The sequence below is a fragment of the Anser cygnoides genome, chromosome 3 (assembly GCF_040182565.1).
Source record: "Anser cygnoides isolate HZ-2024a breed goose chromosome 3, Taihu_goose_T2T_genome, whole genome shotgun sequence".
Lineage (NCBI taxonomy): Eukaryota > Metazoa > Chordata > Aves > Anseriformes > Anatidae > Anser > Anser cygnoides.
This window is the reverse complement of record NC_089875.1, coordinates 99,730,582-99,745,697: the sequence shown is the minus strand read 5'-3', so window position 1 is coordinate 99,745,697 and position 15,116 is coordinate 99,730,582. Positions and strand designations below refer to the sequence as shown.

The 15,116-nt window shown below is 36.1% G+C and overlaps 1 protein-coding gene across 7 annotated transcripts in view; it reads right to left on the bottom strand.

Moving 5' to 3' along the window:
* Nucleotides 1-15,116, bottom strand: part of CSMD1 (CUB and Sushi multiple domains 1) — a 1,150,295-nt gene that overhangs the window by 95,715 nt on the left and 1,039,464 nt on the right. For all 7 annotated transcript variants that reach the window (XM_048078081.2, XM_048078083.2, XM_048078082.2 and 4 more), the window contains 2 exons: nt 11,650-11,796; nt 4,319-4,507 (listed from right to left, as the gene is read on the bottom strand). In XM_048078081.2, the coding sequence (XP_047934038.1) occupies nt 4,319-4,507; nt 11,650-11,796 (336 nt within the window). The remainder of the gene's footprint in view (nt 1-4,318; nt 4,508-11,649; nt 11,797-15,116) is intronic.

Here is a 15,116-nt window from a genome sequence, read left to right as displayed (position 1 = left end):
AAGAAATGCTGAGTGGCTTCTGTCTATGATACTCAATCAGAAACATTAGGGAGAGCCACACCACAGAAATCCTAATTCTCAGACTTGGATGCATGTAGAACTAACAAGGAAAATGAAAACAGGGCTCTGTATGGTTTAGGGCTGTGGGCGTAAACAAGGTTATGAATGGTTATCTACTCTATTTCCCTACCACAAGCTAAAATTATACTTGACCAAGATTCATCTAATTTGTTCCTGAAAAGCCTCCAATGACGCAAATTGCACATTCTCCATGGGCAATCTATTCCAGCGTTTCACTAGTCCCCCTGAGAGGAAAAAAAAAAAAAAAAAAAAGTCTAACTTAAGATCATTTTGAAGTAAATTTAGTTGTAATTCCTCTATCTACAAATAACAGATTTTTTTTATTCTTCTTTTGAGCTACTTTTGAGTGTATTAGAAGATCATTACCATGTTTTCCCTCAAACTTCTGATTTTTTAGTCTGAAGTACAATTCCTCTTTTACTGTTTTATATTTTGAAATATGGTAATAGGTTTAGAATACATTATAAGAGGAAACTGGGATTTGGAACTTTTAAATAGTGCTAATTACCTCACCTTTTTATTTTAAGTCAATGGTTCTAAGAGGGACATAATAACATTTACCAAAGGTAAGTTTAATTCTACACTCAAACGAAAAAAAATAGCTAATTTTATGAAAGAGCAGGTTGTTCCAAATTCATGGCTCTTGGGAAAACTGCAAATGGATGTTTTCAATCCAGTTCCCTAAAAAATGTCATAAATTGTCTACCCCAGGACAGACATGGAACCCAGCTGCAGTCCTGGAATAACTTGGGGTTTGCACAGCAAAAAGTACAAGGATCTTTAGCTCAGTAGTATGGTTTTATTTACTTCAGAAAGCACAGAGGTATTAATAGAGACACCAGTTGGAATGAGGATTTTAAGAAGGAAATGTTAGCATCATCTATGTTTTTATCATGACCCTGTCATATGTTTTAACCCTTTATAACTACCCTGGATCCAGACAAGAAAATTTCTTCCTTAAAGTAAGTACCCAAAATTTTGTTTTACAAACCTACTAGGAAGACTGTTTTCTTCTCAGCTGGTGCACCTGAAAAGTAGCCAAGCATTCTTCAAGACTCTAAATTACTTTTATCTATTTTAAGAATAAGTTGGAGAAAATCAGGAAGAGTAATGCCAAAGGCTGAGCCTCAAATATGAAGAATATCTGGAATTTACAGGGGCATTTGACTGTGTTTCTCAGAGGAACACGGCCACCCCATTACACTCTTACTGACACCATGTCTCAGTCCCCTGATACCTGCGCTCCTATTCGATATTGACCCTGAAAACACTGTCTTCCTTTCAGTTTTGATTTTAACTTCTCTTCCTGTCAGGCTTTTCTCTTAATTTTTCATATTATCTAGTTCATCTCTGATCCTTCTTTTCCTACTTTCCCCCAGCACAGAGATTTGGACACGAGCTAACCAGTGACTAAGATGACAGGTGGTTGCCAGGATCATTACTAGGCTCTATATAATTTTCTTTCAGCAGAAAATTACATTCTCTTAATATACCATATATCAATTTTTTTTTTTACAAGTTGGCTGGACAAATTACAAAAGAGCAATGACTTTTAGTAGATAACTGAAGAGAGAATCTTATTGATAATTTTCTACTTTCTATTGGTGAGCTTTGGTGCCAAAACTGTTTGTATGAATGTTGATAGAAATAAATATATAAAATAAATAAATTTTATAAATATGAAGCCATGAGACCAGCCTGGAAAATGCCAGTCTCAAAACTAAGAATAATAAGCCAGTGAGTATGTGAGGCTATATTATAAATGTGAGGTATTATATAAGAATTTCTATTTTCTTTATAAATATTTTGATTGTAGCGTAACTCATGATTCTCTTTTGTTTCAACTAATCAAAGTAAAGGCAATAACAATAAGTTCCAATTTCCTAGATAGGAGTCAAGTACTTTGTATACTGTCCAGGAAATTATTACATGCATCTGCACTTGATAAGACTAGCATTGAAAACCACCATTCGACCCCGCCAGATTAACCCATATTAGAGATGTGTTCATATGAAAATTGATATTGTTGTATTACATGTGCAAAAGAGAACTCCCGTTTTTTTCATAATGAATACAATCAAATTTGATTTCAAACATTAGTTCTGACATAGCCATGATATTTAATTACAAATGTAACCCTGCAGGATTGGTTTTACAGAAATCTCAGACTTAATAGAAGGCATATTATTTGGAAACATCCAGTTATGGAATCCATGAGCTGGACCAGATGTGCAATTTCACCTAGTTTTCAATGAGGATGCATGTATTTTGACAACAGATAATAAATTTAGAACAATACTTTAAATTTCAGTTTATTGAAAAAATATATTCTTCATCCAGATATCCAAGTTGAAATAATCAGGTCAGTTATAATATTAAAATTTTTGAGTGCTACATTCATAGGAAATTTCTGGTAAAGATGAAGAACACTCTCTATCTCCTGAATCTTCTTTCCCCTCCTCCTCAAATAAATCTATATACTCTTAGCTACAAGTATTGCTGAAATTATAAATATGGCTTAAAATGAAAGAAAACGTATTTGTTAACATAATGCATTTCTAAAATCTCACAGATATTTCTTGTACATACTGATAAAATAACACAGATAGACTATGAGTCTGTTGTATTTCATGAATTTGTTGAGTTAGTTTAATTTTTGTTCTAAATTTTTTATTTCTTTCAGGGACTTTCTTCCCTGGTTATCCATGATCAAGTTCTGGGACCTAATGTGTCAAGTCATGCACATATCTTTCCATTTGTCCTCTGACTTTGTGTGAATTTTTCCATTCTGTCCTTAAAATTAGGGTCTTTTTTTCTTAACTTGTTCAAAGGACTATTCTCCCTTTTATTCAGAACTCTTCCATGCTTTGCACACTTCATTACTTTAAGATGTAGTTCTCCAAGTTAGAATGGCAAGCTGACAAACCTCTCTCCAACTAGTATTAAAATGTGCACATAAAATGAAAAAGGCTAAACACATAAAATAAAAAACAACTGAAAATTGGACTATTCTCAAAAAAGGAGAAGGTAAGAAAAAAATGCACTAATTTTTCTAACAATTCTTAAGTGTTGGAGCATCATATTTTCAATCTGTCTGAACAATACTGGTAGTAGTATGCAGGTTTCCATCATCTGGGTGGATAAGCAGCAGAAAGGTAATGGAGTAAAAATGTATATAATTGTTGACAGCTGAGGAATCATGAGGTCTTTAATTTTGGAGAAAAGTATGACACAGGGGGTCCTAAAGCTTACGGTCTCAACCCCTCCAGCCTAAATAGCACACGCAGAATATTATCTGTCCTCATATACTCAAAGTATCTAAGCTCCAAAGTAAGATGCCAAAATTTCAATGTCTACTAAAAAAAAAAAGACATACTGGCTAGCTAGCAGAATAACTCCCAAAGTTTCTGACACTCTTAACTAGATTAACTTCAACAGACTTTTTTTCCTTTTTCCATTGTATACAGCTACTTGAGATACTCTTAGGCCTCAAGACATCTGACAGGTTTAGTGGATATAACACAGGAGCTTGTGTCTTTCTGGACGGGTAGCTGGAGGACTGGTAAAATAACTCAGGACACCTCAAATGACACTAGACTTCTGTGTTTAAGCAAATCAAAACTTGTGTTCACATAGAGATGGTTACATTTAGTCTTAATCTTGAACAGAATTGCATTCTTTACCTCCTACATCTGTGCTTATCTGCTTCATATTACTTTATGTTAGTCCTCTATGTTAAAAAAATATACGTAATTTTTTGACAAATGTTAACTACTTTTAACAGATGTCTGGAAAAAGCTGAAGTAGACCCAGCTTAACTCCAGAATAAATAAATAAATAAAGCAGAAGTTACAGATGATGTCTTTAAAGAACTACTGATTATTTTCTAAAATAATCAAATCAACGCCTGAAAACTATTGAATTTGTATAAAACCTGTTCTAACAATGATACGATGAGCTGTGTACTGTTTGGAGGTATGTATTTTACCAAACAAACAAACAAACAAACAAAAACCCTAACAATGTATTTTTCATTTGGTCTGTATCTGATTGCATTGATCTAGTTCTTAATACTTCAGTTCTGTATACCTTAAGAAAGCAAGTCAATAGGTACTTGGATAAATTCATGATGTCAGTGTGTCTCCTGGCATACAGAAGTATTTACAGCCTGAATCTTTGTTTCGTAAAATATTTGCAATGAAATTATAGAAGCATACTCAACAAGAAAATATCTTACCTCGGCAGATTGGCACAGGAGAATCCCATTGATACATGCCATTTTGGCGACGTCTACATGTTGCATTATTTTGACCAATCATTCTGTACCCAGGTTTGCAGTAGTAATGAACTTTACTTCCAGCAGGACCACCTGTTTTATTTACAATTCCACCGTTCCTCAAGATAGGGTTTAAACTGCAATAGGGAGCTAAATGACAAATAAATAAATAAAAATAAATTAAAAACACATAAAGTGTACTTAATTTGCGAAGTTTACATTACTTATGACACATGCAAACTGAATGCCATTAAAATTAGTGCAGAATGCTTTACATTAATTTTGGAATCCTAACTGCAGGTTCAGACTTGTTTATGCACAAATATTCTGAAGCTCGGAAACATATTTTATACGTTTATGCTCTTGGACATGAGGAAGTTGCAATCAGGAAATATAGTTTGTTCAGCAAATCACTCTGACTTAGTAAACAATCTACTTCAAATATGATAAATTTGTTTTTGTAAATATATTAATGGCAAGAGGAGGGCCAAAGAGAATCTCCATCCTTTACTGGAGGCAGGGGGGAACATGAATACAGAGGATAAGGAAAAGGCTGAGGTTCTTAATGCCTTCTTCACATCTGTCTTTACTAGCCAGACCACTTATCCTCGGAGTACTCAGTCACCCAACCTGGAAGTCTGGGATGGGGAGCAGAAGAACCTCCCCCCACGGTTCAGGTGGTAAAAGTTAGAGACCTGCTGCTCCACCTGGACTGTCACAAGTGCATGGTGCCAGATGGGATCCACATGAGGGTGCTGAAGGAGTTGGCAAATGCGATTGCTGAGCCATTTACCATCATCTATCAGCAGTCATGGTCATCTGGAGAGGTCCCAGATGACTGGAGACTTTCTAATGTGATGTCCATCTCTAGGAGAGCTCGTAAGGAGGAACCAGGGAACTACAGGCCTGTCAGCCTGACCTTGGTGCCAGGGAAGGTGATGGAACAGGTCATCTTGAAGGCAATCACACGATGTATGTGGGACAACTGGGGGATCAGGCCCAGTCAGCATGGGTTCATGAAAGGCAAGTCCTGCCTGACCAACCTCATCTCCTTCTACAACCAGGTGACCCACCTGGTGGATGAGGGAAAGGCTGTTGACGTAGTCTACCTAGACTTCAGCAAGGCTTTTGAAAAGGTATCCCACAGTACTCTCCTAGAGAAGCTGGCAGCCCATGGCTTGGACAGGTACACTCTTTGCTAGGTTAAAAAACTGGCTGGACAGCCAGGCCCAGAGAGTGGTGGCGAATGCAGTGAAATCCAGCTGGCGACCAGTGGTGTTCCCCAGGGGTCAGTGTTGGGGCCCATCCTCTTTAATATCTTTATTGATGATTTGGATGAGGGAATTGAGGACACCCTCAGTAAGTATGCAGACAACACCAAGTTGGGGGGAAAGTGTCGGTCTGATGGAAGGTAGGAAGGCCCTGCAGGGGGACCTGGACAAGATGGGTCAATGGGCAGAGGCCAATGGAATGAGGTTCAAACTGGTTAAGTGCTGGGTCCTGCAATTTGGTCACAACTACCCCATGCAGCGCTACAGGCTTGGGGGAGAGTGGCTCGAAAGCTGTGCAGAGGAAAAGGGTCTGGGGGTGCTGACTGATGCCCACCTGAACATGAGCCGGCAGTGTGCCCAGGTGGCCAAGAAGGCCAATGGCTTGTGTCAGGAATAGTGTAGCCAGCAGGACCAGGGAGGTGATCATTCCCCTGTACTGTGCTCTGGTGAGGCCGTACCTTGAGTACAATGTTCAGTTTTAGGCCCCTCACTACAAGAAGGACATTGAGGAACGTGTCCAGAGAAGGGCTACAAAGCTGGTGAAGAGCCTGGAGCACAAGTTGTGTGAGGAGCGGCTCTGAGAACTGGGGTTGTTTAGTCTGGAGAAGGGAAGGCTCAGGGGAGACCTTATTGCTCTCTACAACTACCTGAAAGGAAGGTGTGGGGAACTGGGGGTCAGCCTCTTCTTGCCCATAACTAGTGATAGGACAAGAGGGAATGGCCTCAAGTTGTGCCAGGGGAGGTTTAGGTTGGAAATCAGGAGACACTTCTTCTCACAATGAGTGGTTAGGCATTGGAACGGGTTGCCCAGGGAGGTGGTGGTTTCACCATTCCTGGGGGTGTTTAAGGAAAACATGTCCCCTGGTGCTTAGGGACATGGTTTAGTGGGTGACGTTGGTAGTAGGGCAATGGTTGGACCAGATGATCTTGGAGGTCTTTTCCAACCTTAATGATTCTATGATTCTAGAAACAGAAACTGACACGCTAACTAAAGAACCACACACAAGGTAATAAATAAAAAATACCCAAAGATATGAAGGGTGACCAAATGCTTGAAAAATGTCAGACTGAAATGTACAACCACTATCAGCTGAGTTAAAATTCTGGGCTTAAGCAGGAATCTCTACAGAGTATTCATAAAATATTGCAGCCTTGTATCAAGGACCACTAGGATAAAATGCTGCTTTCCCTCACAGCCAGTTTCTGAGAGAGGATCTGTTCTGGATCTGTTCAGGTTTTGCTGATATAGGTGCAATGACAAAGGATTGCCCTCATCAAGGAATGACAATTTTATTTATTTTTTATCACAAAAAGTGATAAACTACAGAGTAGCTGCTCCATTGACTTGAAGTAGCTTTACATTTACAAATTTAATTTACTTTTCCAAATGACATAGCATACCCATTCTTTCAAGGCCTCTTAAACAGCAATGTTTTTTTGCAAGGCAACATACAAAATATTTACAGCTCACTTATAATCACAATGTCCATTTGTCACTTGTAACTGAAGACCAACAGGGAAATAACTGCCTGGCTAAATCACACATCACTACTCAGCTGGTGCGTAGACAGCAGCACAGATAAACACTGATTTTGAATCTGCAGGACCATATTCTTCCTTTCACAAAACATACTCTCTGAAGAGCTGGAACATTTAAACATTTCTGCTGAGATTTTTCAAAACTGTTTGAGGCACTTTGAATCAGGGATGCTAAATTAAAAAATTCTGAATTCCAAATAAAAAGTTGTTGAAATTGGATGCCCCCCGAGATGATTTTGTAAATCTCAGTCTTGTAGTTAATAATCTGACATCAACCCAAGAATTTATTTTAGCAAAGGACTTAATTTCCCAGCAGCATCTTTCAACATTAGTTCAATAGCTTGTACCAAGGACAGACTTATAATCAGTTAAATACTGTCTGATGTTTCAAATTATAAATAAAAAAAACCCTTCCCTCAAGCCCCATGTTGCCTTTCTTTAGCTTATATCCTAGATTTTTTTTTGACAGATAAAAGTCACGGCTTACACGACTGTTTCCTTCTAACTTTCCCTTTTGGAAATTTGTCTTCATCATTGTATTACCAGGGGATCTTGCTTTAGTGCTGTTATTCTTTAAATATCCAACAAGGCAGAGGTTTACTATCCTCCTCATTTTAGACATTTTCACTTTATAGATAAGAAATCAGACATAGGCTTAAATGATTAGGTAAGGTCACACATGAAAACTGAACAAAACTCTTCCGACTACTAAAACAGTTCCTTAATTAATGGACCATCCATTCCATATATTGCTTTTCACTTAAAAATGTACAGAATCAAAAAGGAGAGCAATACTTCACTGAACAATAAAAAAGGGTCGGGCCACCATTCTTTTTCACTTGTGTTTTGTCTAATGTCATCTAATGTGTAAACAGTATGAAAACAGCAAGGTAAATTTCCAAAAACCTATTCCTTCTTTAGTGGTAAAATTGTGAATGCCTGGTTCTTCAAAAATAAAATGTCTGTTTAAATAACCTGCTATTTATAGTACATAGTTTCTTACTGCTTGTTCAACATTTATAAATGATTCTGTTTGCATTGCTCTTGATTAAAAGTACCATATAAACCTTCATTGTGTGACTTTCCTGCTGCATTTACTGCAAAGTAAATCACCACCTAAAATTTAGAAACCATGGAAGAAACTAACCGATGAACTTCTTCATACAAATCCTCTGTCACCTCTAAAAGCTTACTGGAACTTGTAAAGACAAAACCAAATGAATTAAGAGTCTTTGCTTTTAAAGTGAAATTGAGAGGAAATAGAAACAGTTAACACATGTTGAAGCTGCACAGGTACAAATATTAAAAACAAGATTAAACCAATGGTGAAGAATTCAGCTTCTTGCAATAACAGGTAAGGTTACAAGAGCAGAATAAAGATAAAATAGATGCACACGGTGGCCTTTTAATATATATTGGCAGCCAATTACAAATTAACTAAGTAACCACTTGCCTTATTTACTCCTGAAGGACAATCAAAAGTTAAACAAAAGCCTGTAGATATTATAGAGACAATGTAAACTTTCAAAGTAGCAAGCTAAGCACCCCTCTGCTTCTCAAATCACTGTCGCTGGCAGGTGTGTCAAGTACTGTGCAGAAGTATAGGAATTACAGCTGTAGTGCACGTTCATTCCTTTTATCACAACATAAAAAAAATCTCTCCTTTTATTTACATTGTTTGTGCTAGCTTGCTTAAGTAGGGATGTTAATGTGGAGTTATAAACTATTGAAGAAAAACAAAACCAAAGGTCACGCAGGTATCTGTCACAGCAATTGCACAGATTCATCTCTTATTGAGTGAGTTTCCTAGCATGGGTTCAGCAAGTTTGTCTTTCTGCATTCACAGATCCATCTGTAGTGAACAGAAGTTTTGGTGGAACCACAGTGCACCAAAAAGTCAAGTTCAAGCACCACTAGAAAAACCAACAACCATTCAAAAGAAAAAAAGAAAAAAAAAAACTTTTGGTATGCCATAACTTTTCATTACTATTATTATTATTATTTGCATCTGGTTTTAGTCATTTTTTTTTTTATATTTCCCTCCCAAAGAAAAAAAATATTCTTCCATAGAACTACATGAAATTGTGATGCTTCCTCTCTCATTATACTATACAGATACTCACTAGATTAGGAAAGAGATCATTTTGTATCTGAGTTAGTGCAATTAGGAAAAGTATTATTTAGACTAAGGTTATGCTAGCGCCTCCATAATTTGTCAAAGCCCTTAAAAGAATGTCTCTGCTGTAATGCCTTAGCTCTTTTATACTAATATTTAGGAAAAAAAAAAAAGAAAAAGAAACCACAAATAGAAAACATGCACATAACTTTAGACAAATAGCTTCAACATGTCAGGTTGTATGCTAAAGGAAATAGTATTTCTCTGAAAGCTTCTAGCACTTTTTAAAAAATGACGAAAATTTGTATCTACAAATGAAATCTATTTGTAACAAAACTACAATTTGTAAAATGTTGTGCTCAGGCATAGCTGGAGAAGAAGGGGAGGGTTGTGGGAGGGCAGTAATTCATTTCAATAGGTTCTTCATTATGAGGAAGCCTGCTGGCTCAGTCACAGCTGCCATGGTATCAATAGCCTTTTTGGGATCTTGTATTTTTCCTACTCTCATGTTGTTGCCTTCCCTCATTAAGATTCAAATCCAATTGTTTATGCTGCCGCTCACTGTTACTCTTCTTTCATGCTGATTATTTCCATTGAATCTCATGTAAAACATACAGAAGTTTAGAGAAAAAATGCAGGCACTGACTGACAGTGAGGCAGAAAAAGCAAAACAGTTGTTTGTTCCTAAAACACAGCCATAAGGATTACATATCTCTCTCCAGCTCCCAAATAGTATTATTAGTTGCTGCTAGTGCCATAACAACTGATGAACTGAGCCTAGCAAAACATGTTTTGTGTACGTGCAAAGGTGTAAAATAATTTCTTATTCCTCAAAAATCAGTCACCTAAATAATTTGGTATTTACCAAATAAATTCTCTACATGATCTCTATTCTTGCAACCCTGATATTGCTTCCTCACTGCAAATTCAAGATAGAAGGCCCACCCTCTTCACTGTCACCTATCTGACAGTTATCTTGTGACAGGTTCTCTCTGTTCATTTTCCCACACTCTCAATTCATCTCTTAACTCCTACAATTGCCCTTTCCTTATGAAAAGCTAACTGAATCTCCTGTGTGCTAGAAACAACATCCCTTTCCCCATCCTCCAGTTTTAGTTTGTCTTTGGTAATACTCCAAATACTGCTCGAAAGATGGAGATAATGCTTTCACTAATGTCTTTTTTTCTTTCTGACCATTTACTAACTGCTCATAGCTCTCAAACCATAATCATGATATTGTTCTGAGTACTTGAATTTAACCCTTATCTTCTCTTTCAGTAGCATGAGAAATTTTCCAGAGATTAGGCAGCAAATGCATGGATGGTACAGGAAAGGAGAAATCTCAGTGCAAATCATCTCCCTAAATGTCATGCCACTTAGCATCTGTTTACCATGCCTAAATGGGATATATATGATGCTTGGTAAAACATTCTTCTAAAACATCCTCAGTATTCTTTTTTCTACTTAATTTATACTGACAATTTTTATCCACCAAAATTAACACTCACACATTCACACGTTGTTAATCAAGTCCAAACACAGAAAAAGCAAATGTTAACAACAGACAGAGTAATTATCACTTCTCTCTCTATTTACAACATGGAAGTGATCCTTAAGTCAAGTCTCTTAGGAGCATTGTGTCTGAAGGGGTATGTGTGACAACATGTTAAAGAGGCTCCAAGCAGAGTAAGAACCTATATCTCTACATGTAGAGTATAATCCAGTATTACAATATTGGTAACTGATTTTTGTTGTTGTTCTGTTTTTAGTAAGAGATGCAATTTTAACAAGGACATTATTTAGACAGACTATTTACATATTTTCATATCACTGCAATACCAGATTCATATGCTGCCTGTTCAAGAAGTGAAGGACTTTTTTTTCCCCTGTTTTTCCATTTATTTTTACATAACAAGCATAGTAATAAGAGTTGTGAAATTAACTGCAATTTAAGGAAATTATAAGCCTAATAACCTTGTGATGAATTGCAGTTGGAGTACTGCATAACATTTTGGGGTCAGATATTCTGCCTCATGAGTACTTCTTTGTGAATCTAAGGGTTATCAATCTCATTAAATTCAAAGGCCTTGCTCCAGGTCTGATAAGACAAGATAGCAGGTTGCAGAGGAAAGTATTCATTGGGGAAATATTATTCCAGAGATCTTCGGCAAATTCAGAGAAAATAGAGAGTTCAAGTTCTGCACTTGTGTTGAATTTACAACAGGATGATTATGCATCATCAAAATATACATTATAATAAAGTATTATAATCAGAGAAACAGACATTATATTACAAGTCTTAATTTGATGATGAATAGTATGTTTAATCCACAAAGTATGATTTAATGGAAATCATTAATAGTTACCTGAGTAACGGATCTTGAATCCTTTCTTACTGGTTGCATGATCAGTTGACCAGCGAAGATACAGCTGATTCATTTTGCTTGTAAAGTTCATTTGTCCAGTATGATTTCCACTTAAAGCAACCAATAAAGGGCTTTGCCCTGAAGAACCTTAAGAGATGAATAAAGAAAACATTGAAGTTTTAATGTACTAGCAGTTTAAGCAATCCTTTCCATATTTTAACTGAGCTGTGAATGTAAATATATTAAGGGAACAATAGCATGGCATATTTTTGCCATTAAAATAATGAACAGATCTCTATTTAAACTGTCTGTTCAGTTCTGGGTTTTCATGGGAGAGCAGCATAAGAAACCCAGATACAAACAAGCTGACATATAAAACAATGAGTGTTTTTGCCATAAACACTGAAAAATCACTGGAAACTTTATTTTTTTAAAAATATATATATTTACAGAAATTACTCTGTAGTAGGTCACATTTCTCCTCCTTGTCCTTTTTTTTATCTAATATTTATTTAAGCTCTTTTTCAACTAGTGACTGGAAGCAAATTTATAAACTTCTTGACATTGTGCAGCTTGTAGAATTTAAAGCACCACCATATTACATAGTGAACATATTACCTAAATAATACCTGTCACGTATAAAATCACCACAGTTGCAATGGGGAATACACATACATACAAGTGCTACGAATTCACAATACATACATATTAGGACTCAGTTATGTTAAAATATTATCATAGTATCATTTCAGTGTTAAAAAATATTAATTTATGGTGAATATAGGATGTTGAAAAGTATGTGTGTCCAGCCACTAGACTGATATCTTCATTACAATAAACCTCTAGAAGAACAAGTAATGATTTGGGAGCAGATAATATAACACAATGCCATATAATGAAAGGGAAAAAAAAAAATCAATAAATCAAGCTACTGAATGCTTTCAAAAACATGAAATGACATCCTTTTCCTCAACATGAAGGTTATCTATTCTACAACTGAACTCCTCCCTTTCATATGCTCACTATGCCATTTACTCTGTGTCTTGCAAGTTTTGGAAAGCCAAGTTCAACCAACATTATCTTGGTCACAGCAGACATTTAAAATAAAGAGGGCGTTTCATTAATTTTTGCTGACTTTGACCAGCTGCGGCCTGATCAGTTCTTCTTATGTTGCATGAAAGCATAAAAATAAAACTGATTCCAAGGAGACCTAAAAATTGAATACAATTGCTGTCAACATTCTCCCCTTCCAGTCCAGTACAAAAAAATAAGTAAGTTTTCTGTTTGGGATGTTTCAGGTACAAAAGGGAGGCCACAGAAAACCATAAAAAATAAGACAACATCCCAGTGCTTTAGAACTGCATTTCAGTCACCATAATGACAATACTATAATTAAATAAATATTAATAAATAAACCGTAAATAAGGTAAAAGAAGAACAACATAGCTTTAGGCACAGGTTGCCCTCATCAAAATTCTTTGTGGCTTGTTTGTGGTTTTTGTTAGAGTTAGTGTCTGATGATTGCAGATAGACAATGAGGACTGCTGAAGTCAACTCCTATTTTTGCTTGAAATAATGATTTATAACATGACAATCCATTTAGTTTCTCTTGCTTCATCTCTTGCTTCATCCTGGGCATTGTAAAATCTGCTTAATACAATTTAGTCAGTTCATAAAGTACCGTTACAGTTTAGAAATTCTCAGATAAAGGGCTGCAAGAGTACAATTACAAATAAAGATCTACTACATATAAAGAGGAGATAATCTTTCCTTACTAGTGATGGTGAGATTAGATTGCAGCACCACATACCACATAGCCACACCACATTTTTTAGCCATTGGGAGATCAGAGAAATGAGTCTTAATTTTTCCTGAAGTTGAGTTTCAGCTTCTGGACACTACCAAAGCAGACAGCTCTTCAGCTGATGTTCAGAAAAGTCAATAGCAGGACGCAGGTATTCTTGAGCTTGATTTTTTGTTATTATTATTTCTGAGTTTGTCTATACAGGGAAAAATATACTAAACTTCTAGGGTGCTGACCTGTCATATAACGTTTTCCTGAATGTTAGGTAAAAGTTGGCATTGCTGTCTCATTGCAATGACAGAATTATGTTGGCTTTTTTTGGGAAAAAAAAAGTCAGTTTGTGTATTAAACAAATGTATTAAACAAATTAAACAAATGCTATTCAGTATTAGCAGACTGAATACAGCATTTTCAAGTTCAAAAGCGTTTAATAATTATATTCATGGTACATACATGGCTTCTTTGGTTTAGAGTATAGATGGGATATCTTAGGGCTCTGACTGATAATCGAGAAAGGGTTAATGTGCTTATTGCTAATGTGCTTATTCCTCTCAGCTGACCAGGGTGGCTTCATTAATGGGATGTCTATCCTGATCATCATACAGCTGCAAAAGCACCATAATTTTCAATGTAGTGAGTTAGGCATAGTCACTATTTTCATTTGCATTCCAAAGCTGCCTTATAAGGTCATCAGAAGCCTATACCTCAGCAAATATTATTTTTCTAAAAATTTTCTTGCTGATTTTTATATATTTATATGTGAAGTTTGAGAATATATCTTTACCTGGTGTAAATAGACCGGTTACAGTAAGTTAAATGAAGCTATGCTATTTTAGACCACATAAGGTTCTGGGATATGATCTGCAAAATTCAACAATACAGAGAAATATCTAAACCAGCTCTGAACGAGCTAGTCTGAGTTATATCCATCACTGGAAACAGCATAGCCACATCAGCATTGCCTTCTGCCCCTACTAGCTCATCATGCTGAGATGTAGAACCAATTAGCCTAGCAAAGCACATTGCTAATGTGGCCACAGGGACACAAACAAGTATCTCTGCAAGGCACTGCAATGTGCCATATTTAAATATCAACTTGTTGAGAGCTAGCTCAGGAATCTCTACATGGCACTACATTGAGAGGTTATAAATATGCCATTATCGTTCTCATTTAAGTTTGCTGGTAGGTGGTAGAAAAAATGACTTGTGAAGCTGTGCTAGAGATGAATTTTTAAGACTGTGGTTCTATGTCATGAAATGACAATGTTTAAAAATGTAGGAACTGTGATAATTCTTCTCTCAGATTTATTATTGATAATCTGATTTCATTACATTTAAATGCATAAGAAAAAAAAATTATTTGTCAGGAGCATTAAGCAATCTAAGAAGACTTTTTCAAAAGAAAACGAAGTGATCAGATCACTAGAAAGTTCCCAGGCATAACTGCATACTACACATTGCCTTGATGTTAAATACAAAATAGAGTAGTGGAAAACAGAGATTTTTCAGACTATTTTCTCCACTAACCTGACACAGACCAACAAATACAGTATGAAGGAAAAACAAAACTAATGAACCAGGATTTTTAAAAGAATGAAAAATATTGTATTTTCTTTTTCCGAATGCTGTTATCAAAAAAGGAAACTATTTTAACAATAATTTT